This window comes from Eretmochelys imbricata, chromosome 2 (genome assembly GCF_965152235.1).
Source record: "Eretmochelys imbricata isolate rEreImb1 chromosome 2, rEreImb1.hap1, whole genome shotgun sequence".
In the NCBI taxonomy this organism is placed as follows: domain Eukaryota; kingdom Metazoa; phylum Chordata; order Testudines; family Cheloniidae; genus Eretmochelys; species Eretmochelys imbricata.
Window position 1 is genome coordinate 42,718,720 of NC_135573.1, and position 22,436 is coordinate 42,741,155.

Sequence of the window (22,436 nt, forward strand, 5' to 3'; positions counted from 1 at the left end):
AATGTTGCTTTGTGTAATGTGTAATTTGTAAAATACTAAATAATGTTGCTTAGCTGAATACCAGAGTATCAATTGTAAGCTCTTTTGAGCAGGAATTAGGTCTTCTTTTATGTTAGGAAAGCATTTAGCAGATAGTGTATGCTGCCAGGAATAAATAGTAAATAATATTAATGGGGGATTAGCCCAAGTAAAATTTGGCTTCAAGTGTTATAACAAAAAAATGACTACAAGAGTAACCTTAGAACAGTTCATATCCACTCTTTGTGTGTCTGCCAAATCACATCTGCCTAATTTACTGACAAGAATAAGCTTTTCCTATGATCAGGAAGCTAATAGCTACAGGTCATGCTCATGTATTACTTCCAATTAAGAAAAGTTCACAGAATGTATAACAAAGTTACTTATTTAACAAAAACATATCTATAAAATTATCAGTTTAAAAAAAAAAAGCAGAACTCAGTCGGACATGTTATGTCTATTTTTAATATTTTTTTTTCCAGGATCTAATATATAAATACAACGGTAGTAACGTGCTCTTCTGATGTAAGCTTGGATGGAATATGTCGAAATCTACTTTCTGTATTTTATATAAATAATCTTCTAAAGTAACCTAGAAGAGAAAAAAAGGGTTAGTATGTATAATGGACACAAACAGCAGCATATGCAATATTATTTTATAAATATCTAAACCATTTTTGACTGTCTATGAATACATGGAAACCATTTTGAGAAATTTTGCCCTTAAAAAATAGAAAAACAAAAACTATTGGGCAGTTAGACACCTGAACCTATATTTAGGCACCTAAATTGGTGGCATAATTTCAGATATATTAAGCACCCAGAACGCCCATTGAATAATAAAAAAATACTACTAATTAACAATTAACTTGGTGCATTACCGTTCATAAACAAACGAAACACAAATTACTCCACCACTTAAAGAGTGCACTGTTATCATACTTACTGTATAGAGAAAGGCAGGAAATGCTTTGGCAGGAACATTTTTACTGAAGGACCTAGCCTGAAAAGAGAAGGAAAAAAAATATTGCGTAGGGAAGTTACCAGATCAAAGTGAACTTCAAATACGGAGTTTTAATGGCTCAAACTGGCAAAATTTATCATGAGCTTGAATCTTTCAGGTTTGAATATACTGCAATGAAGGTACAACTTTCATTAAATAAAAAATCAAGCACCATCCTTCAGCGTATATAGAAGTAATTACAAAACCAAGTGTCTAATATTGTGAGATGCCCGTTACCATTCCTGTGCCTTTTCGCAGCCTTAAACTGTAGGTATAATCAGAAAATTCACTACGTAAACTGGTATATTTTTATTCCACAGATCTGCTCCCCACGTGTTCTGCTTGTTTAATATCAGAAATATGGTTTTACTACTTTTATTTCTGTTAACAATGTATGACGGGGGCTGACTTCTGGTCTCCACATCATAAGAATTAATAACTTAGGGCAGGTCTACGCCAAAAACGTACGTTGACCTAGCTATGTCATTCAGCGGTACAAAAAATTCACACCCCTGAGAGAGACAGAGCCAACCTACCCCTCAGTGTAGACACCACTAGGTCATCGGGAAAATTCTTCCATCAACCTAACTACCAGCTGTAACTACAGCAATGGAAAAACCACTTCCCTCACTGTATCAAGTATCTATACGGTGGCACCCCCACGGAACAGCTGCAGCACTGTAGCTATAGCATCTGTAGTGTAGACATAGCCTTAGGATCCGATTGCAGCATTGGAACCGCTAGCTCAGACCTCTCTGTCTGGGCAAAGCCCCACTGATATCTATGGGGCTCTGCATGACTGTGGGGGTCTGAGACAACAGATCTGACTGCAGGACTGAGCATAAACTGCAGTTGCATTATTTTTAAATCAAGGTGTACAGCTCATTGAACCTAAAAGACAAAGAAAAAATTATCCTTTAATATTTCTTCATTTATAAATACAGGATCAATGTTTTTTCCAAAAGCATTTTTTCTGCTTTTTTAGCTTTAAAAATACCAAGAATATCAATTACTGAATTCCTTGTTTTTCTAAACAGCCCTTTGGAGAACTGGACAAACAGAATGGAATAGTAATAGGCTGAATCTTGAACTACAGCTTTAACAGCCCTCAACTGAAAGGAATAGCCCTTAAATATTCCAAAGAGCAGGATTTTTTATTTTAACCTTTGAGGTTTTAACCCTTAACTAAACCTACAATACGCTTTTGTTGGATTATATTTACTGGTCACGATGCATGAGCTAGAAAAGGATCCAGCTTGACTTTCCCATGTCTTGAAAGGCTGACAGAAAAACATCTTCTTGCTTGGTAAACTGAGAACATTTGATGTTGAGCAATTGAGAAGCATACAAAGAACCAACAGAAGCCATCTTTCCAGAGTTACATTTCAGAATAGAACTATATTTTTAAAAGGGGGGAAGAGAGGGGAAGAAGTGTCAGCAGGACTTAAGATTGTTAAAAAGGGACTGCCTTTGCAACAGGACTTTCACTTGTATTCAGTCCAGTTTTGATTGTTTTCATTGTATTTTAGTCATTAAGCTTTTAAAGAAAAGTCCTCTCTTCACTAGCTTATTTTGCCCTCTACTGGTTATAAATTTAACATTCCCTGAGTATCTGCAGTAACTGTCCTTGCATGAGCATATCACATCACTTAGGGCATGTCTACACTACAAAACTTGTCAGCACGGGTTACGCTGGCATAAAGCCGCCACAGTTGTTATATAACTTGTGAACGTAATACCTGTCTCCTTGTATTGGCGGTGTGTATACTCACAAGGAGTGTTTGTGTCGATGCACAGTGCAGTGCACTATGGGTAAGTATGCCAGGGTACAGCTTGCCCCCATCCAGCGCCAAAACTTCCCAAAAGACAGTGCAATGTACAGTGGGCCACAAACAAGTCATGCAGGGTGACTGGAACTGCAGGGTGCTTGTCACCATCTGCCATCTCTGACAGAACTACGGAGTTTGTGGTACTGTCAGAAGCATTGCATGCACAGGATGCATGATCCTCCAATATCTGCAGAGCCACAAGAAGAGCTGCGAGGAATATGACAATTTCCTGGTGGGCAGGTTGCTGTAGGACACAGTGAGAACCATTCAAGATTGTTGGTGGTGTTCATAGAGCAGCTGCAAACAGTGGAACACTGCTTCTGGGCCCGAGAAAGGTGCACTAGCTGGTGGGATTGCATCTTAATGCAGCTTGAGATGATGAGCTGAACTTTCAGACATGCAAGGCCACATTCTGGGATCAATGTGCCGAGCTTGCCCCCAGCCCTCCAGTGTAGGGACCCCAGAATGAGAGCTGCATCATGCTGATGATGCAAAGTGGGGGTCAACATGATTCTACATGGTAGAATTCTTGGGGTGAATTTTTTTTTTTAAATTAGGAAATTATATTCAAAAAATCCTAAGAAGAATGTTAAGGTTGCAAAGTCAAGCACGCAAAAGTTAGGAAATGCCCACACAACCTTAATTTGCCCCCCTTGTGTGTCTGGATTATAATTAGTGTATAATTACATGATCACATACTGTTTTTTCTACAGAACCCCTGCTTTATTCAGCACCCATGATGCAGAAGTCGGAAGATGTGTAGTGAATGAGGCAGATGACTGCAGGAAGAGAAAGGATGGTCTCATGCTTAAGGAAGTAGAATGCCACTGTGAAAAACTGGATTATATCCCCGCCTCTGCTGCAGAGTTCCTAATCAATACTCGGCAAATCATTTAAACCAAATTTTTCACAGCTGGCCACTAACTGCATGTAACTGCATGTTCTTCATTTTCAGAGTGCCCAATGAAACCAAATCTGGGGCCAGATTTGCTGAAGTGCTGAGCACTCACAACTGGAACTGAAGTTGGTTTGAGATGTGCTTTGAACACTAAGTGCTATAAATACCAAACATCCTGAAAAATCAAGACCTAGGTGTTTCAAATTGGGCACCCAAAATTAATGGACACTTGACAATTTTGACTTTAATTTTTATGTGCCTCTGTTGCCCAGCTGTACAAAATAAATAAATAAATAAAAATAATCATCTCCTCACAGAGATGTTGTGATGCATTCAGATACTATAGTGGGAGCACCATAAAAATTCCCATTAGGGAGTTAATCATTTTGCAGTTCGTGCAGCATTTGTTAAATAAGGTCTGGTGACACACGCCAACTGTGAAGAATAAAAAGAAATATTGAAGACCCATTAATTAAATGAGGCAGGGATGCTGAGGGGAAAAAAAAAAGGATGTCATCATGTATAATTATGTCATTAAAGAATATCACAATGCATAAGCACAAGGGGGATAAACTAAGGTTGCACAGGCAATCTAAATTCTGGCATTTAACTTTTGAAAGCTTGTCTTTGCACCTTAATGTTCTTTTAATTTAGTATGTACCAACATGCTTTTATAAGCATAGCCTGTATGTTTTATTTTCAATACTTATAGCAGAGAGGTAAGGGATAGGTCTCAGTGCGGCTTCTTAAGTTCGGATCCACTAATTGATCCATGTGAATAACAACCTTTGACAAAGCCGTTGCACAAATACTGAAGTTTGAAACAGTGATCCCAAACAGACTGGCTTGGGGCAAAAACAAAACCAGAGAAACATTGCTGGTGCAGCTCACTATGCATATAGTAGGCAGTTTTCAGGGGAAAAAAAGTTTGGCATGTAAAGGCAAAATCTGAATGCCTGGTAATTATTGCTCCTATGTCCAAAATACACAAAGTAACTCATGCACACAGTCAGTGGCTGTGATCTTGGAATCTGATCTGTGCAGGCACGCCCTTGCATATCCTACATCTCATAATGACATACAATAGAACCTCCAAGTTACGAACACCAGAGTTACAAACTGACCAGTCAACCACACACACCTCATGTGGAACTGGAAGTACATAACCAGGTAGCAGGAGACACCCAAAAAAAAAAAATAATAATAAAAAATGCAAATACAGTACAGCACTGTGTTACACAAACTACTAAAAAAACAGAATGTTTAAAAAAAAAGATAAGATTTGACAAGGTAAGGGAACTCTTTCTGTGCTTGTTTCATTTAAATTAAGATGGTTAAAATCAGCATTTTTCTTCTGCATAGTAAAGTTTCAAAGCTGTATTAAGTTAATATTCAGTTGTAAATTTTTGAAAGAACAACTAAAATGTTTTGTTCAGGAGTTATGAACAACCTCCATTTCTGAGGTGTTCATAACTCTGAGGTTCTACTGTATGTGCAAAAGCTTTCAATCAGTAGTTATACATACATAGAGCTGTCACTAGAAATAGAAAAATTCATGCAAATGTGTTACAATAAAAAGAACCTCCATTCAAAAATTATTTTATTGTTTTAGAATAAGTTTTTTGGTGTGTTTATTCTCCAATCAGTTTAACACTACAAGGCTATATTCCTCAAAGTATTTGCGATCTGCACCTTTCTGATCACTTTCAGCAAAGGCGCCCACAACTGAATAGAGGATGGGAGATTGAACTTCTACATGAAGGTAAAAGTGTTTTTAAAATATTTGATACAATAAATAAGGTGCCCAACTAGACGCACCATCTAAGACCACATTCTGACAACAATTCTTAACATTAAAATTGATTATATGCTATTAACAAGAAAAGAGGACACTTACATGTTCTAGATGAATGTGCGCCTGGCTGGCAATGTTGTAAATTACATCTCTCAGATTTTTCTCTTGATTAGCTCTTATGAAATCTTCTTGCGAAACTCCATGCTGAGAGGGAAGAGCAAAAAACAAAACACACGTTTCTGATTAACAAGAGAGTAGGAAAGCCAGAAGCCTGCCTGTCTGCCAGACTACAATAAAAATCTGAAAAACGTTTATGCATGTTTTTAAAGTAGTCAGTAGGAAGCAAAACTCAGTGAAGGAAAAGACAGGAAAGAGTAATTAACTCAGTCTTTGCATAAACTGACTCTCTGAATACTTTGTAGTAAGTAGGGATAACTGAGCTAGAATTTAAATTCTGGTAATCTGAAATCAACTTCTTGCATGTCAAGCTAAAAAAAACACCACCACCACCACCTGAGGCTAAGCAGGGTAAAAGAAAAAGTTACGGATTAACCCGAAAAACAGCTGTTTGGTCCATGAAGAAAGGCATTGTCATAGGGCTGGTCTATACTACAAAATGGTACCATGTTTGAACATTTATTGAGAATTGAATTAGGTGACACAATGGTGACCATGATACTGGTTAATGCAGACTAAGACGAGTTTTGTTCAGTATCATGTCAGCTAACTTAATTTATTCACAAGGCTGATTGAACATGGTAAAATTTTATAGTGAAGACAAAGCCACACAGAGGACACAGATTCAAGAGTAATCTGGTGACTCTGACTAGCTGCCAAGATACCTCTTGTCTCTGCAACACTCTCAGTCTACCTTTGCACCCATCTCCTACACCCACTGATGACTGAAAAGTTTCATAGTCACATGCGTGGCTGTGATGGCAAGGACAAGCACAATTCTGTGTGGGTGTGTGTTTGTATACATAGGTATATGATATTAAGTTATATTGAAACAAAGGTAAGAAAGTTGGAAGGCCTAACCAGCTGCCATCATGAGTTACTGTTTGGGATCGACATATCAGCCATTTTATGCTTCCGTGCCATTCACATAATACTGATCTAGCAGGAAAGCAAAGCCAAAGGTTACCAAATTTGGAGCTCTTCATTATTCTACACAAAACAACCCAAATTAATATCAAATCAAGGATATTAATTCACATTTAAATGATATTCATAAAAGACTAGTGCATGTGCCTTAAGCACTTCTACAATTAGATGGATTTATATAAGAGCAATGAGAATGAGGTCATAATTTGAAAATGCAAACTGAGAAATTATTAAATAAATATTCAATGCTATTGTCTATAGATTTAGCCACAGACTCATATGAACATTAATGGGATACTTGTGTTTTAATCCTTGTGTCATTGACAATTACCTGTTCCTGTAAAGGGCTGCTGAATTCCAGTGCCAGTTAGGTGTTCTCTCAAATTGTACAACTAGACCCTATGTGCTACAGCAATGAATGAGCAAATACTTGTAGTTACTATTGAGTTGCACAGAAAAAGCAAGAGTATGACCACAGCACAACAAAGAGAAGGCTAGGGAGCTCATTCTGAAACAAAGGGACCAACACTAGAAAATTTAGGGCTGGGAGGAAGGAACTGATTTCCATTCCATGTGTATTTCTGCACATGAAGAAAAATCCTAAAATGCTACTGGATTTAATAAAAAAAAAATTGCAGTGAGCTAGCACTAAAATAAATAAAAATCACTCTAATCATACCTCCCAAAGGAAGCAAAGCAACAAGACCAAGACAAGCCCTGTCACTGAAAGAGCATGCTGGGGGTACTGCAAGCCACAGGAAGTGAACCTTCTACTAATAGCAACTAGGCTCTTTGACATTTACTTTCTGGACTAACAGAAAAGACTATATATCTAAAGCTGAGAGATGCAGTTAGAGATACTATATTGTTTGTTCCCAGTCTATACTTTCTTACCAACATACAAATGTCCATAGGAAGAAAGACCTTTTGTCTTTTACTATGATAAGGAGTTGCTCTTAAACAGGTGACAATGCCTTGTGCTTTCCCAATGTGACTGGCTGCATGGTCTGCATGGATATCCCGCACACCTGTATTTGCAGAAATAAAAGGTTAAAAACCAAATAATCAACAACAGAATAGCCTGAGTGTTACAGCTGTTAAGAATATATTTGCCTCAAACAGCATATGTTCACAGATTGTCCTTGAGACCTAATCTCAGAGGTGAAAGCTAGTAAACTAGCTGACTGATTACTACATTCTGGAATGAGACTTCTCTTAGGGCTAGTCTACAATGCATTTTTTGCACTCATGTAGCTATACCAATGTAGCTAAACCAGTTCAAACTCCTATTACAAATACACTACACCAGTGTGAAAACTGACTTGCACTGGTACAGTTTACCCTAGTACATCAGTGTAGTTACATCAGTGCAACCCCTTACCCCTAGTGAACAAGAGACCAGGAATAAAATTTCAGCAATAAATACTAAGCAAAGCCAAAGAAAATTCAGAATTTCTGTCCCAAAGGAAATTCTAACATTTCAACTTTTGATTTGTCCCAAATCTGGACAAAAATTGGGGCGGGGGGCGGGAGCAGAACAGACATTTCTAAAAAATGTGATTCAGAAATATTGAATTGTTTGATTTCAACATTTTCCACTAAAACAAAACATTTTGACATTCCGAAATTGAAATGGAGGGGGGAAAAGGGAAGCGATGTCAAGGCAGACCTCCAAAGCGGGAGATGAAGGATGAGGCGTCTCTAGAACAAACAAATTTCCAAAACACAAAATGGGGAACTACCCAGATATCTGTTAGAAAATCAATATGGCAAAACATAAAACATTCAGTAAATTCTTGGAATGTGTTGGGGGCACCTTCTTGTTTCAGGAAGTGGAAGTAACAACCTAGGGGGCACCCATTTTAGTTTTGATTCTGAGCAACAGGGAGGAATTGGTTGCAAATCTGCAGGTGGAAGGGAGGAGTTTGGATGAAAGAAAGCATGAAATGATAGCATTCATGATTTTGAGGAAAGGAAGGAGTGAGAGCAGCAGAACAACAACAACGGACTTCAAAAATGCAGATTTTAACAAACTTGGACACTAGTAGGTAAGATCCTCTGGGAAGAAAATCTAAGGAAAAAAGCAGTTCAGGACAGTGAGCAGTTTCTCAAACAGACAATATTAAAGGCACATCAGCAAACTATCCAGGAGTGAAGGAAAGATGAAAAAATAGTAAGAAGTCAATATAGTTCTTTAATAACTGAAAATCAAAGAGGAAGCCTACAAATGTGGATAGATTGCTAATGATGAGTATATAAAAAAAAAAAATACCACAAGAACATAGGCGCAAAATCAGAAAAGTTAAGGCACAAAATGAGTTACACCTAGCAAGGAACATAAAAGGCAAGAAGAAGAGTTTCTATAAATACATTAGGAAAAAGAAAGACGGAGGAAAATGAAGGTCCTCTACCTAGCAGGAAGGAGAGCTAATAATGGATGACATCAAGCAGGCTAAGGTGTTTAATGCCGATTTGGTTTCAATATTCACTAAAAAAAATTATTTTTGACCAGATGCTTAACACAATTAACATTAACAACAAGGAGGATAGAACACAAGCTAGCATAGGGAAAAAAATGGGTTAAAGATAAGTTAGATGTAGTTAAGCTGGCAGGGTCTGATGAAATTCACCCGAGCGTAATGAAGGAAACTGTCCGAAACAATCTCAGAACCATTAGCAATTATTTTTAGGAACTCATGAAGGACAGGTAAGCTCCCAGAGTGAGGGAGAAGAGCAAATACAATACCTATATCTTTAAAAATAGGAACAAAGAGGACCTGGGGAATTATAGACTAGTCAGCCTCACTTGGATACCTTGAAAGATACTGGAACAAATTATTAAACAATCAATTTGTAAGCACCTAGAGGATAATAGTCAACATGGATTTTCAGAACAAATTATGCCAAATCAATGTCCTTCTTTGACAGGGTTACTGTCCTAATGGATTGCGGGGCGGGGGGAAGAGGATAACCAGTAGACAGGATATATCTTGATTTTTAATAAGGCTACTGACATGGTCTTATGTGACATTCTTGTAAGAAACAAGAGAAATGTGGTCTAGATGAAATTACTATAAGGTGGGTGCACAGTTAGTTGAAAAACTGTTCTAAGAGTAGTTATAAATAATTTGCTGTCAAATTGGGAGGATGTATCCAGTGGAGTCCTGCAGGAGTCTGTCCTGGGTCCAGTACTATTCAATATTTTCATTAATGACTTGGATAATGGTGTGGAGAGCATGCTTATAACATGTGCAGATGCCACTAAAATGGGAGACTGCAAACACTTTGGAGGACAGGATTGCTAGGCAGAGATGGGCTCCACCTCACGAAGAGAGGGAAGAGCATCTTCACAAGCAGGCTGGCTCACCTAGTGAGGAGGGCTTTAAACTACGTTCACCGGGGGAAGGAGACCAAAGCCCTGAGGTAAGTGGGGAAGTGGGATACCCGGAGGAAGCATGAGCAGGAGAGCGCAAGAGGGGAGGACTCCTGCCTCATACTGAGAAAGCAGGACGATCAGTAAGTTATCTTAAGTGCCTATACACAAAATGCAAGAAGCCTGGGAAACACGCAGGGAGAACCGGAAGTCCTGGCACAGTCAAGGAATTATGATGTGATTGGAATAACAGAGACTTGGTGGGATAACTCACAGGACTGGAGTACTGGCATGGATAGATATAAACTGTTCAGGAAGGACAGGCAGGGCAGAAAAGGTAGGGGAGTTGCATTGTACGTAAGAGAGCAGTATGACTGCTCAGAGCTCCGGTATGAAACTGCAGAAAAACCTGAGAGTCTCTGGATTAAGTTTAGAAGTGTGAGAAACAAGGGTGATGATGTGGTGGGAGTCTGCTAAAGACCACAAGACCAGGGGGATGAGGTGGACGAGGCTTTCTTCTGGCAACTAGCGGAAGCTACTAGATCACAGGCCCTGGTTCTAATGCTGGACTTCGATCACCCCGATATCTGGCTGTGTTTTAAAGAATCCTTATTGAGGTTGCAGGAACAAGCCATCCTGATGTGTTGAAAGAATAGTAAATATGGTAGGTGACCAGCTTGGCTTAACAGTGAAATCCTTGGTGATCTTAAACACAAAAAAGAAGCTTACAAGAAGTGGAAGATTGGACAAATGACCAGGGAGGAGTATAAAAATATTGCTCAGGCATGCAGGAGTGAAATCAGGAAGGCCAAATCACACTTGGAGTTGCAGCTAGCAAGGGATGTTAAGAGTAACAAGAAGGGCTTCTTCAGGTATGTTAGCAACAAGAAGGTGATCAAGGAAAGTGTGGCCTCCTTTCTGAATGGGGGAGGCAAACTAGTGACAGAGGATGTGGAAAAAGCTAATGTACACAATGCTTTTTTTGCCTCTGTCTTCACAAACAAGGTCAGCTCCCAGATTACTGCACTGGCAGCACAGTGTGGGGAGGAACTGACCAGCCTCTGTGGAGAAAGAAGTGGTTCAAGACTATTTAGAAAAGCTGGACGAGCACAAGTCCATGGGGCCGGATGCGCTGCATCCAAGGGTGCTAAAGGAGTTGGCGGATGTGATTGCAGAGCCATTGTCCATTATCTTTGAAAACTCATGGCTATCGGGGGAGGTCCCGGATGACTGGAAAAAAGACTAGTGTAGTGCCCATCTTTAAAAAAGGGAAGGAGGAGGATCCGGGGATCCAGTCAGCCTCACCTCAGTCCCTGGAAAAATCATGGAGCCGGTCCTCAAGGAATCAATTCTGAAGCACTTAGAGGAGAGGAAAGTGATCAGGAATAGTCAGTATGGATTCACCAAGGGCAAATCATGCCTGACTAACCTAATTGCCTTCTATGATGAGATAACTGGCTCTGTGGATGAGGGGAAGGCAGTGACCATGTTATTCCTTGACTTTAGCAAAGCTTTTGATATGGTCTCCCTCAGTATTCTTGCCAGCAAGTTAAAGAAGCATGGGCTGGATGGACGGACTATAAGGTGGATAGAAAGCTGGCTAGCTCATCGGGCTCAACGGGTAGTGATCAATGGCTCCATGTCTAGTTGGCACTTGGTATCAAGCGGACTACCCCAAGGGTCGCTCCTGGGGCCTATTTTGTTCAATATCTTCATTAATGATCTGGAGGATAGCCTGGATTGCACCCTCAGCCAGTTTGCAGATGACACTAAATTGGGAGGAGTGGTAGATATGCTGTAGGGTAAGGATAGGATACAGAGGGACCTAGACAAATTAGAGGATTGGGCCAAAAGAAATCTGATGAGGTTCAACAAGGACAAGTGCAGAGCCTGCACTTAGGACAGAAGAATCCCATGCACTGCTACAGACTAGGGACCAAGTGGTTAGACAGCAGTTCTGCAGAAAAGGACCTAGCGGTTACAGTGGACGAGAAGCTGGATACGAGTCTACAGTGTGCCCTTGTTGCCAAGAAGGCTAATGGAATTTTGGGATGTGTAAGTAGGAGCATTGCCAGCATATCGAGGAATGTGATCGTTCCCCTCTATTCGACATTGGTGAGGCCTCATCTGGAGTACTGCGTCCAGTTTTGGGCCCCACATTACAAGAAGGATGTGGAAAAATTGGAAAGCGTCCAGCGGAGGGCAACAAAAATGATTAGGGGGCTGGAGCACATGACTTATGAGGAGAGGCTGAGGGAACTGGGATGATTTAGTCTGCAGAAGAGAAGAATGAGGTGGGATTTGATAGCTGCTTTCAACTACCTGAAAGGGGGTTCCAAAGAGGATGGATCTAGACTGTTCTCAGTGGTAGCAGATGACAGAACAAGAAGTAATGGTCTCAAGTTGCAGTGTGGGAGGTTTAGGTTGGATATTAGGAAAAACTTTTTCACTAGCAGGATGGTGAAGCACTGGAATGCGTTACCTAGGGAGGTGGTGGAATCTCCTTCCTTAGAGGTTTTTAAGGTCAGGATTGACAAAGCCCTGGCAGGGATGATTTAGTTGGGGATTAGTCCTGCTTTGAACAGGGGGTTGGACTAGATGACTTCTTGAGGTCCCTTCCAACTAGGGTGACCAGACGTCCCTGTTTTTAGGTCTTTGTCCCATGTCTCGACCGATGCATGTTCGGGATGCCGTTTGTCCCGATATTGCAGCTTCAGCAACTCCGGATGCCTCCCCCCCCCGTGCTTCCCCCATGTGTCCCGATATTTTCTTCGTTTCACCTGGTCACCCTACTTCTAACCCTGATATTCTATGATTCTATGACAGGATTAGAATTCAAAGTAACCTCGATAAATTGGAGAATTGGTCTGAAATCAACAAGACAATCAATAAAGACAAGTGCAAAGTACTACACTTAGGAAGGAAAAAATCAAATGCACATCTAAAAAATGGGGAATAACTGGTTAGGTAGTAGTACTCCTGAAAAGGATCTGAGGGTTACAGTGGATCACAAATTTATTATGAGCTATCAATGCAATGCAGTTACAAAAATAGCAAATACCATTCTAGGGTATATTAACTGGAGTGTTATGAGATACAGAAGCAGTTCTCAATCTGTGGGTTGTGGGTCACGATCCCGTTTTAATGCGGTCACCAGGGTTGGCGTTAGACTTGCTGAGGTCAGGTTCAGAGCCGAAGCCAGAGTCCTACCACCTGGGGTTGAAGCCTGAAGGCTTCAACCCTGGGTGGTGGGGCTCAGGTTACAGGCCCCCTGCCTGACTGAAGCTCTTGTGTTTGGGCTTTGGGCCCCTGCACCCAGGTTTGTGGGACTTAGGCTTTGGCCCTCATGCCTGGGGCAGTGAGGCTCCAGCAGGCTCAGGCTTTGGTTCCCTCTCCTCCCCTCCCACCCCAGGGTGGTGTAGTAAGTTTTGTTGTCAGAAGGGGGTCGCAGTGCAATGAAGTTTGAGAACCCCTGAAATACAGGAATAATTGTTCTTCTCTACTCTGCACTGGTGAGGCCTCAGCTGGAGAGACTCCAGAGGGGAGCAACAAAAATGATACAAGGTTTAGAAAACCTGACCTGTGAGGAAAAATTTTAAAAAAACTGGGTATGTTTAGTCTTGAGAAAAGAAGACTGGGAGATGGGTCCTGATAACAGTTTCAAATATGTTAAAAGCTATTAGAAAGAGAAGAGTGATCAGTTGTTCTCCATGTCCACTGAAGGTAGGACAAGTAATGAGCTTAATCTGCAGCAAGGGAGATTTAGGTTGTAGCAGCCATTTGTCGAAGTGTGGTTTCTCAGAACGTTTATGCTTTACTGTTCAGGGAAGAGAAAGACCTTAGCTCACATAGCAAACTTAATTTGGCATTTAATCTCTTCAAATATTTGTATATTTATATTCCCAAGCCCCTCACTGGATGCCTAGTCAAAATATCCTTTTATTTTGCTTTCCCCCATTCCCTTGATCAGATTGATGTTCTTTGCTACCATGTCACATTGCAAAATTATATTTAGTTCACGAATGTAACTTGTCTAATTTAGGTATGCCTGTATTTTATGAAGTCACAGCTTCTTCTCTTAGCACATTTTCAATATTATTCTTTAATATTTATATTATGGCCATCTCTACACATCTGGGCCTGGACTGTGGTACCATAGCTAAAACCTTAGCCATATCTCTTTGTGCTTTATTTATTTATTTAAGTCCATCTAAAACGTCAGAGCTGGGGAGGGAAAAAGTAAGCTCCGAGACAGGCATGGTAGGTACAAAATTCTCCAGAGTTGGTTCTATCAAATTAAAAGATGCAAGTCAGACCAAAGATTTTCCTCCAAAGCATGGAGGCAGATCATTACTATCAACATTAGAAGTACACAGTCTGACAGTCCAGGGCTCAAGAATCATGTGGTTAGTTCTCACCCTACTGCTTTCTCTTACACAAGGGCCCATTGTGTTAGGCAATATGCAGACAGAGTTAGACATTGTCCCTACACTCTTCACTCCTTTTCCCTTTCTAAATGAATACACCTACTAGTTAGTGACTGATAGCCTATTTTTTAGGGTTTGATTGTTCCCCCCCCACCCCACTTAGGATGCGATTATATTTTTTAAGACAGATAGATATGGCTGTGACATTTGAAATAGGTTTAATTTTATATAGTGCTGTCAAGCAATTAAAAAAAATCAATCATGATTAATCGTGCAATTAATCGCACTGTTAAACAATAGAATCCCATTTATTTAAATATTTTTGGTTTTCTACATTTACAACACAGAATACAGTGTACAGTGCTCACTTTGTTTTTATTTTTGATTACAAGTATTTGCACTGTAAAAATACAAAAGAAATGGTATTTTTCAATTCACTGAATACAAGTACTGTAGTGCAATCTCTTTATCATGAAAGTTGAACTTACAAATGTACAATTATGTACAAAATAACTGCATTCAAAAACAAAACCATGTAAAATTTTAGAGCCTGCACGTCCACTCAGTCCTACTTCTTGTTCAGCCACTGGCTCAGACAAACAAGTTTGTTTACATTTTCAGGAGATAATGCTGCCTGCTTCTTGTTTACAATGTCACCTGAAAGTGGGAACAGGTGTTCATATGGCACGGTTGTAGCTGGCATTGCAAGGTATTTACGTGCCAGATGCGCTAAAGATTCATATGTCCCTTCATGCTTCAACCACCATTCCAGGGGACATGCTTCCATACTAATGACTGATTCCACTCGATAACAATCCAAAGCAGTGCAGACAGACGCATGCTCATTTTCATTATCTGAGTCAGATGCCACCAGCAGAAGGCTGATTTTTTTTTTTGGTGGTTCAGGTTCTGTCGTTCCGCATTGAAGTGTTGCTCTTTTAAGACTTCTGGAAGCATGCTCCACACCTCGTCCCTCTCAGAGTTTGGAAAGCACTTCAGATTCTTAAACCTTGGGTCGAGTGCTGTAGCTATTTTTAGAAATCTCACATTGGTACCCTCTTTGTGTTTTGTCAAATCTGCAGTTAAAGTGTTCTTAAAACGAATGATGTGCTGGGTCATCATCCGATATTGCTATAACATGAAATATATGGCAGAATGCGGGTAAAACAGAGCAGGGGACATAAAATTCTCCCCCAGGAGTTCAGTGACAAATTTAATTAACACATTTTTAATGGGCATCATCAGCATGGAAGCATGTCCTCTGGAATGGTGGCTGAAGCATGAAGGAACATACGAATGTTTAGCATATCTGGCACATAAATACCATACAATGCCGGGTACGAAAGTGCCATGTGAACACCTGTTCTCACTTTCTGGTGACATTATAAAGAAGAAGATGGCAGCATTATTTCCAGCAAATGTAAACAAACTTGTTTGTCTTAGCGATTGGCTGAACAAGAAGTAGGACTGAGTAGACTTGGAGGCTCTGAAGTTTTACATTCTTTTGTTTTTAAGTGCAGTTATGTAACAGCAACAAAAATCTACATTTATAAATTGCACTTTCACGAAAGAGATATTGCACAACAGTACTTGTATGAGGTGAATTGAAAAATACTATTTCTTTTATCATTTTTATAGTGCAAATATTTGTAATAAAAATAATGTACACTTTGATTTCAATTACAACACAGAATATATATGAAAATATAGAAAAACATCCACCATATTTAATAAATTTCAATTGGTATTCTATTAACAGCACAATTAATTGCAATTGTGTGAGTTAACTGCGATTAATCGACAGCCCTAATTTTATAGATTTAAGTGCTGAAAATTGACCTATTCTTCTCCCATTAAAGTCAATGGAACCTTTACTACTGACTTTAATGGGTCCAGAATTAGCTCAACCATCAGCACTTTTGAAAATCCTCCCCATTAATAAATATAGTAGCAGTTATAGCACTACTGATAAATTCTCCATAAAAACCCTAAATAAAGAAAACCACATACCCAGCATTTCCAAGGTGAGATACAAGAGAGCGCTATGAGTGTTGTCAGCATATGCTTCAAGTTCCTGGATGTTGCGATATGCTCTGTCATCCAAATTTTTCTCCTATAGTTTGAGCACAGAACATGAATATGTATGAGTCTGTATCGCAATATGAACATGTTTTTTTTTGCACAAACTGATCATTATGAGCAGATCTACATAATCCTTCATTAGGTATAGTGGACAAAAGTAACTTACATTAGGGGATAGGGAGGAATCACGTGTGTATATGAATATAACCATATACACATTAAGGAATACATTTTAAAATATCTCCAGCAATACAAAATATGTATGTGCAAGGGCAACGAGCTAAGGTTGCTGAAGGAACCACAACCATTGTATATTTAAATTCTCTCTTGCAATATTGCATTAACATTAAATCAATTGGTGCTTGTTTACACTACAAGTGCTTTACCAGTATAGCTATACTGACAGAGTCCCCTGCCATAGATACAGCAGTATACCAACAGGAGTTTTTTGCTGGCAATAACAGTACCATCACCCCAAATGAGATTAGCTACGCTAGAGAGACAAGGTGGGTGAGACAATATCTTTTACTGGACCAATTTCTGTTGCTGAAAGAGCCAAGCTTTCGAGCTTAGACAAGCTCTAATATCCTGAGACTGACAAGACTACGACAAAACTGAATATCAGCTATGCTGATGGAAGCACATTGTCAGCATATGTGCATCTATACTGGGATTTTTGCTGGCATAATTATGTCAGCTAGAAAGTGTGCGTTTTTTCACATCTGACCAACATAACTATGCCAAACAAAACTTTGTAGTGCAAACCTGGCCTTGGAGTCTTCATGCCGTGCTACTGCGGACTCACACCCTTAGTTCTGATGAAGGGTACTGTACAGTATGTTTACACTATTAACTGCCAAGTCTAGTCCATTACCAGTGAATGAGGCTTATATCTCAGTGAAAGAAAATTACAGATATCAGAATATGTTCCTCAAGTGTGTGCTTTTTTAAAAGCACTTTTAAACTACTGAGCGTACTTTGCTGTCTCATGCAAATGCTATCAGAAATAGAACACTCACTCACTATGACAGGAAGGCTGGTCTTGTGGATAAAACATACAGGCTTGAGAGTGAAGAGACCCGGATGGTCTCTGTCATAGACTCCATGTGTGTGCTTCGGCGAGTCACTGGACTTCCAAGTCCTTTAGTTTCAGTGCAGAATGTGCATATTAATACTCATCTACCTCACACTGATGTGGTGAAGTTAAAGTAATTAATGTTTATAAAGTGCTCTGATAGGAAGTATGATCCAGGGGACTTGAGACCCAGATTCAATAGCCAGATTCAATAGCCTGCTTCACCACAAGCTTCCCATGTGACCTTCAGTAAGTCCCTTAACTTCTCTGTGCCTCAGTTCCCCAGCTGTACAATGGGGATATTAGCATTTCCCTACCTCATAGAGGTGTTGCGAGGATAAATACATTAGAGACTGTGAGGTGTTCAACAACGAAGGTAATCAGGGCCACATAAGTACCTGTGATATATATAGATCTTGTAGGGAAGGCAATATAAAATGACATTTGTTTGAGATTTTAAGCTCATAACTCATCTTGATATGAGGCAATACAGAAATATTTTAAAGTAATTTCTAAAAGCCAAACAAACATGGTCACAGAATGCTGTCAGGAGACTAAGATGATGCAAGTGGATAGGAACAGGATACCATGAAAACTATACAGAAATAGAAAAGATGAGCTCTTTTAAGTTTTGGTTAGGTACACATGATTCAAAAAGTCAAATATGAAAGGAAAAATTAAAATGCATACTAAAAAATTACTTACTCTTTCATCAATAATCTTCAGAAGCCACCTTTTAGTCAAGTTATGTCTCTTGACAGCCTGGAAATGAACAAAGAAAAGCCATATTACAGTTTAGAAAAAAAGGGAAAATTTGGAAAATTATTGAAAGCAAGGTATGATAAAGGCTGTAATTTTTTAATGATCTTTTTGTTATTAAAAGTAAGATTTGACTTGCTCAGTATCATCTAAGTTAAATCAAAATGGAAAAATAAAGTGTGTAATAAAAAAATTAAGTGTAAAACTTTTCAACTGATCTCTCTTTACTACTGCTACAGAAAAAACAAAATCTTGTGGCTCAAGCCAACACGTAAGCAAAGGAGACATTTTAAAAAAATATATTTTCTTTAAAATGTAATTTAAGTCTACACATTCATTCTATTACTGGGTCATTCTATTACAATTTCCAACAAAATATTTGCAGATCACATTGTTCACTTCCCAAATTCAGCATTTTGTTTCCTAAGACAAGCAATGAAAGGACTTCCCTAATGGTTTTTCAGGAGAACAATAATTAGCATGAGTATATATGTTATGTCAACAGATATTGTTTATACAGAATATTCATATATTTATTTAATGTATAAACAGTATAATTATTCAATTTATTATAGAAAACTGATAATCCTCTACCATCTCCTGTTCAGCCACTCATCTCTGCCAAACTCTTGCCCTCCTTACACAGCTCCTCCATTCTATACTGGTTTTTCCAAACTTATTATTTAAAATAATTCCCTCAATCACCTTCAATTTTGCAGCTAGTACGTACTGTTGTGTATGAGTCTGACATGATTAACTGTTTATGATAGAAGTTTTGGAGCAGTCTGTTCTCAGAATCAAGGCTTTCTACAGATCATTATCTGTCTCTTTAGATCTAATTTAAACCCCAAATAACTATTTTTGCAGATATTTTTAAAAAATGTTGCAAAGGTACATCTTTCTAATGATTTCAGTAGACTTTAGACTAGGCCTTAGATGCCCAACTGGTTTCTCAGTTTGTCAGCACTACCTGTCTGTAAGTGCATTGGCTGCAACAGTGCCATAGTGGTAAAGAAGTAACAAGTTTTGTTAAGTTACAGATACTACGGGCCAAATTGTCAATAATCACTTGTAATTTTGGGTACATAACTTCAGACATACAGGTCCTGATTGAAGTTCTGAACACTGACAACTCCCACAGAAATGTGTTTAGAATTAGGCTCACAGTGTCTCAATTGGCGTACAAGATAGAGTTAGAGGTCACTTTTGAAAAGGTAGCCCAAACTTAAGTTGTAATTTCATATACAATCTGATGAGTTTCTTGATAAAATACAAAACATTTTCAAGCATGGGTACTATGACAAAGTTCCTCCTCTGCCTTGGTGGGTCCTGCGCTTATTGGCAGATTTGCTCGCCTCAGAGGTTCACAGCAGCCCTCAGTTTGGCCACTTTCATGGCTCAAATCTGCCGTTCACTCAGTTAGCCTTATCACTGGCCAGCATGAGGAAAAGGAAGAAGAACAATCCCTGCAGTCTCTGCTGATCCACCTAGTGGATCAGGGAACAGGCCAGAGACCTTCCCCTCTGGTGGAACCCACAGTCCAGGTCAACTCCTCCGGTATCAAGTAGGGAGTTGGGGGGATGGAGGGAACCCAGGCCCGCCCTCTACTCTGGATTCCAGCCCAGGGCACTGTGGATTGCAGCTGTCGATGAAGTGAGCTGTAGCTCACGAAAGCTCATGCTCAAATAAATTGGTTAGTCTCTAAGGTGCCACAAGTACTCCTTTTCTTTTTGCGAATACAGACTAACACGGCTGTTACTCTGAAAGCTGTCTACAGTGGCTCCTGTAACAGCTGCGTGACAGCTACAACTCCCTAAGCTACTTCCCCACAGCCTCCTACCAACACCTTCTTTATTCTCACCACAGGACCTTCCTCCTGATGTCTGGTAATGCTTGTACTTCTCAGTCTTCCAGTAGTATGCCCTCTCGCTCTCAGCTTCTTGCACCTCTTGCTCCCAGCTCCTCGCACACACGCCACAAACGGAAGTGAGCTCCTTTTTAAAACCCAGTTGCCCTGATTAGCCTGCCTGTCTTCATTGATTCTGGCAGCTTCTTGATTAGCTGCAGGTGTTCTAATCAGCCTGTCTGCCTTAATTGTTTCCAAAAAGATCCTGATTGTTCTGGAACCTTCCCTGTTACCTTCCAAAGGGGAAAGGGACCTACTTAACCTGGGGCTAATATATCTGCCTTCTATCACTCTCCTGAGCACACAAAATAGTGTTGTGATTCAGTGATGTAATTCGTATAAGGAACGGGCCCTGTGATATTGCCAATTGAAGTCTCCAACTACAGATGTGGATATTTGTCTTCAATCATCTGTCAGAATAAAGCATTTTCTAACTCAGGGGGAAAAAAAAAAAAATCACTCTCCTGTAGCCATCTGGCCTGACCCTGTCACAGTGCCTAAAATTCAGTGCCTAAATCCATATTAAGGCTTTTAAAAATCAATGGTAGCTGTAAGTGTTCAGCACCTCTGAAAATCAGGCTAGTTTTATTTAGGTGCCTTCATATGAATTTGATCATCAAACTTTGGGAGCCAAATTTGAAAATGTTGGCCATATTCCATATAAAATATTTGGGAATATGTATTTAATATACACCAAACTGATAACTGATGTGTAAAACTGCAATTGTCCCGCATGCAAACCTAGTAATGAAAATATAGTATGCAATGTTTTTGATAGAAGAAACATTAACTAAAGAAGCTCTATGAATTGGGCTACGAGAGAGGTCTGCAGGTTATCCATGAATTTGGAACGCTTTTTCAAGTTTTTTTTGTTTTGTTTTTGTTTTGTTTTTTTTATACAGGATTTGTTTTTTATTTTAATAACAACCTGTCCTTTTTGGGGCAGCTACTCTCTGCAAAGACTGAAATGATCATACAGGATCATTCCGGGTGTGTCCAGCGGCACTGGAAATAAAATCACAGCTCTAGGAACCAATATGAGTGCACCATTATGAGGTAATCCAAGGAGATTGTTAGTTTGCCTCAGTGTTCTCTTTGCCCATCAAAGCTGATTGAACATCCAAGAAATGCTTTTAAGCTTTTTGAACTATTTCTCATTTGGCAATTGATTCTGTTTAAAGGGCCTGATAGAGAAACCAGGTGTGAGAGCAACCCTTGTTGCAGGAATGGATCTATTCCCCTCCCTCCACTACAAGGTTGGTTTGCTCCCTGGAAAGAGGGTATATGACCAGCAGGTCTAACTATCTCAAAATCTGACATTTGATACAGATCCTCATCCACATGATGTTTACTACAATTATCCTTTGGAAGAAACCACTATTATTCATCCAAGCAGGCCCCACTGAGGAAAGCTGGGAAGAACATGTTTAGACATACCACAAGCCAGTGTATGCTGAATCTATTAGATCCAGACAACCACACAGGAGGGGACCTTTGGAATGGAAAAAGAGTAACCAAGGACCAAATCCATTCCTGGAAGCACAGACATTGTGGGAGAACAAAGAGACCAGCTTGCTTGTGGGCAGTCTGGCATGTACTTGGGCAGAGAGAAAGTGAATAAAAAGCAAAAGGTGCAGAAATAAGGTTACCAATATCAAATTTTACCCTTTGCAGCAAAGACATCTAAGTCTGTTCTATTGGGGCTTTGAATCCAATAATCTATAACTAAGGTCCAGAATACTTGCCAGCTTCTCTTTTAATTATATTAGAGCTTTGTTGTGGCTAAAGAAATAAATAATTCTGAATTGGAGATATCTAGGAATAGTGTTGGATCTCCTAGATGAGAATCAAGTAGATGCTGTTTATTTCTTGGCATTACCAGTGTTTTCTCTCTTTCTTCAACAGTTTCTTGTTTAAATCCAATTATAATTTGAACAGGATTGTTGATAGAAACAAGTACTGACTTGTGCTTGACATCAGACCTAAAGGAGGAAGAGCACACTCGGTGCGTCCATTAACACAACAGTGCCAACATCAGAAAAAGGGAATAGTAAAGGGCTGTGATCCCTGACCTCAGATAAACAACAGACAGTAGATGGGAGCCATGATGCCCTCAAGTGAACTCTCTAATCATACAGGAATTGTAGTATAGTAACCCACCATTATA

At 39.5% G+C, this 22,436-nt stretch overlaps 1 protein-coding gene across 4 annotated transcripts in view; it reads right to left on the reverse strand.

The window, feature by feature from the left end:
* Positions 1-463: 463 nt before the first annotated feature.
* Positions 464-22,436, reverse strand: part of NDUFAF6 (NADH:ubiquinone oxidoreductase complex assembly factor 6) — a 29,371-nt gene continuing 7,398 nt past the window's right edge. For 3 of the 4 annotated variants that reach the window (XR_013345086.1, XR_013345087.1, XR_013345088.1), the window contains exons 4-10: positions 18,310-18,366; positions 16,458-16,560; positions 7,542-7,675; positions 5,646-5,747; positions 2,794-3,094; positions 965-1,021; positions 592-610 (exon numbers count right to left, since the gene is read on the reverse strand). Coding sequence is in view for 1 of the 4 variants with exons in the window: in XM_077809977.1 (XP_077666103.1) it covers positions 482-610; positions 965-1,021; positions 5,646-5,747; positions 7,542-7,675; positions 16,458-16,560; positions 18,310-18,366 (582 nt within the window). In the remaining 3 variants the exon portion in view is untranslated. Of the gene's footprint in view, positions 611-964; positions 1,022-2,793; positions 3,095-5,645; positions 5,748-7,541; positions 7,676-16,457; positions 16,561-18,309; positions 18,367-22,436 lie in introns of all 4 variants that reach the window. The other variant, XM_077809977.1, reaches the window with a different exon arrangement.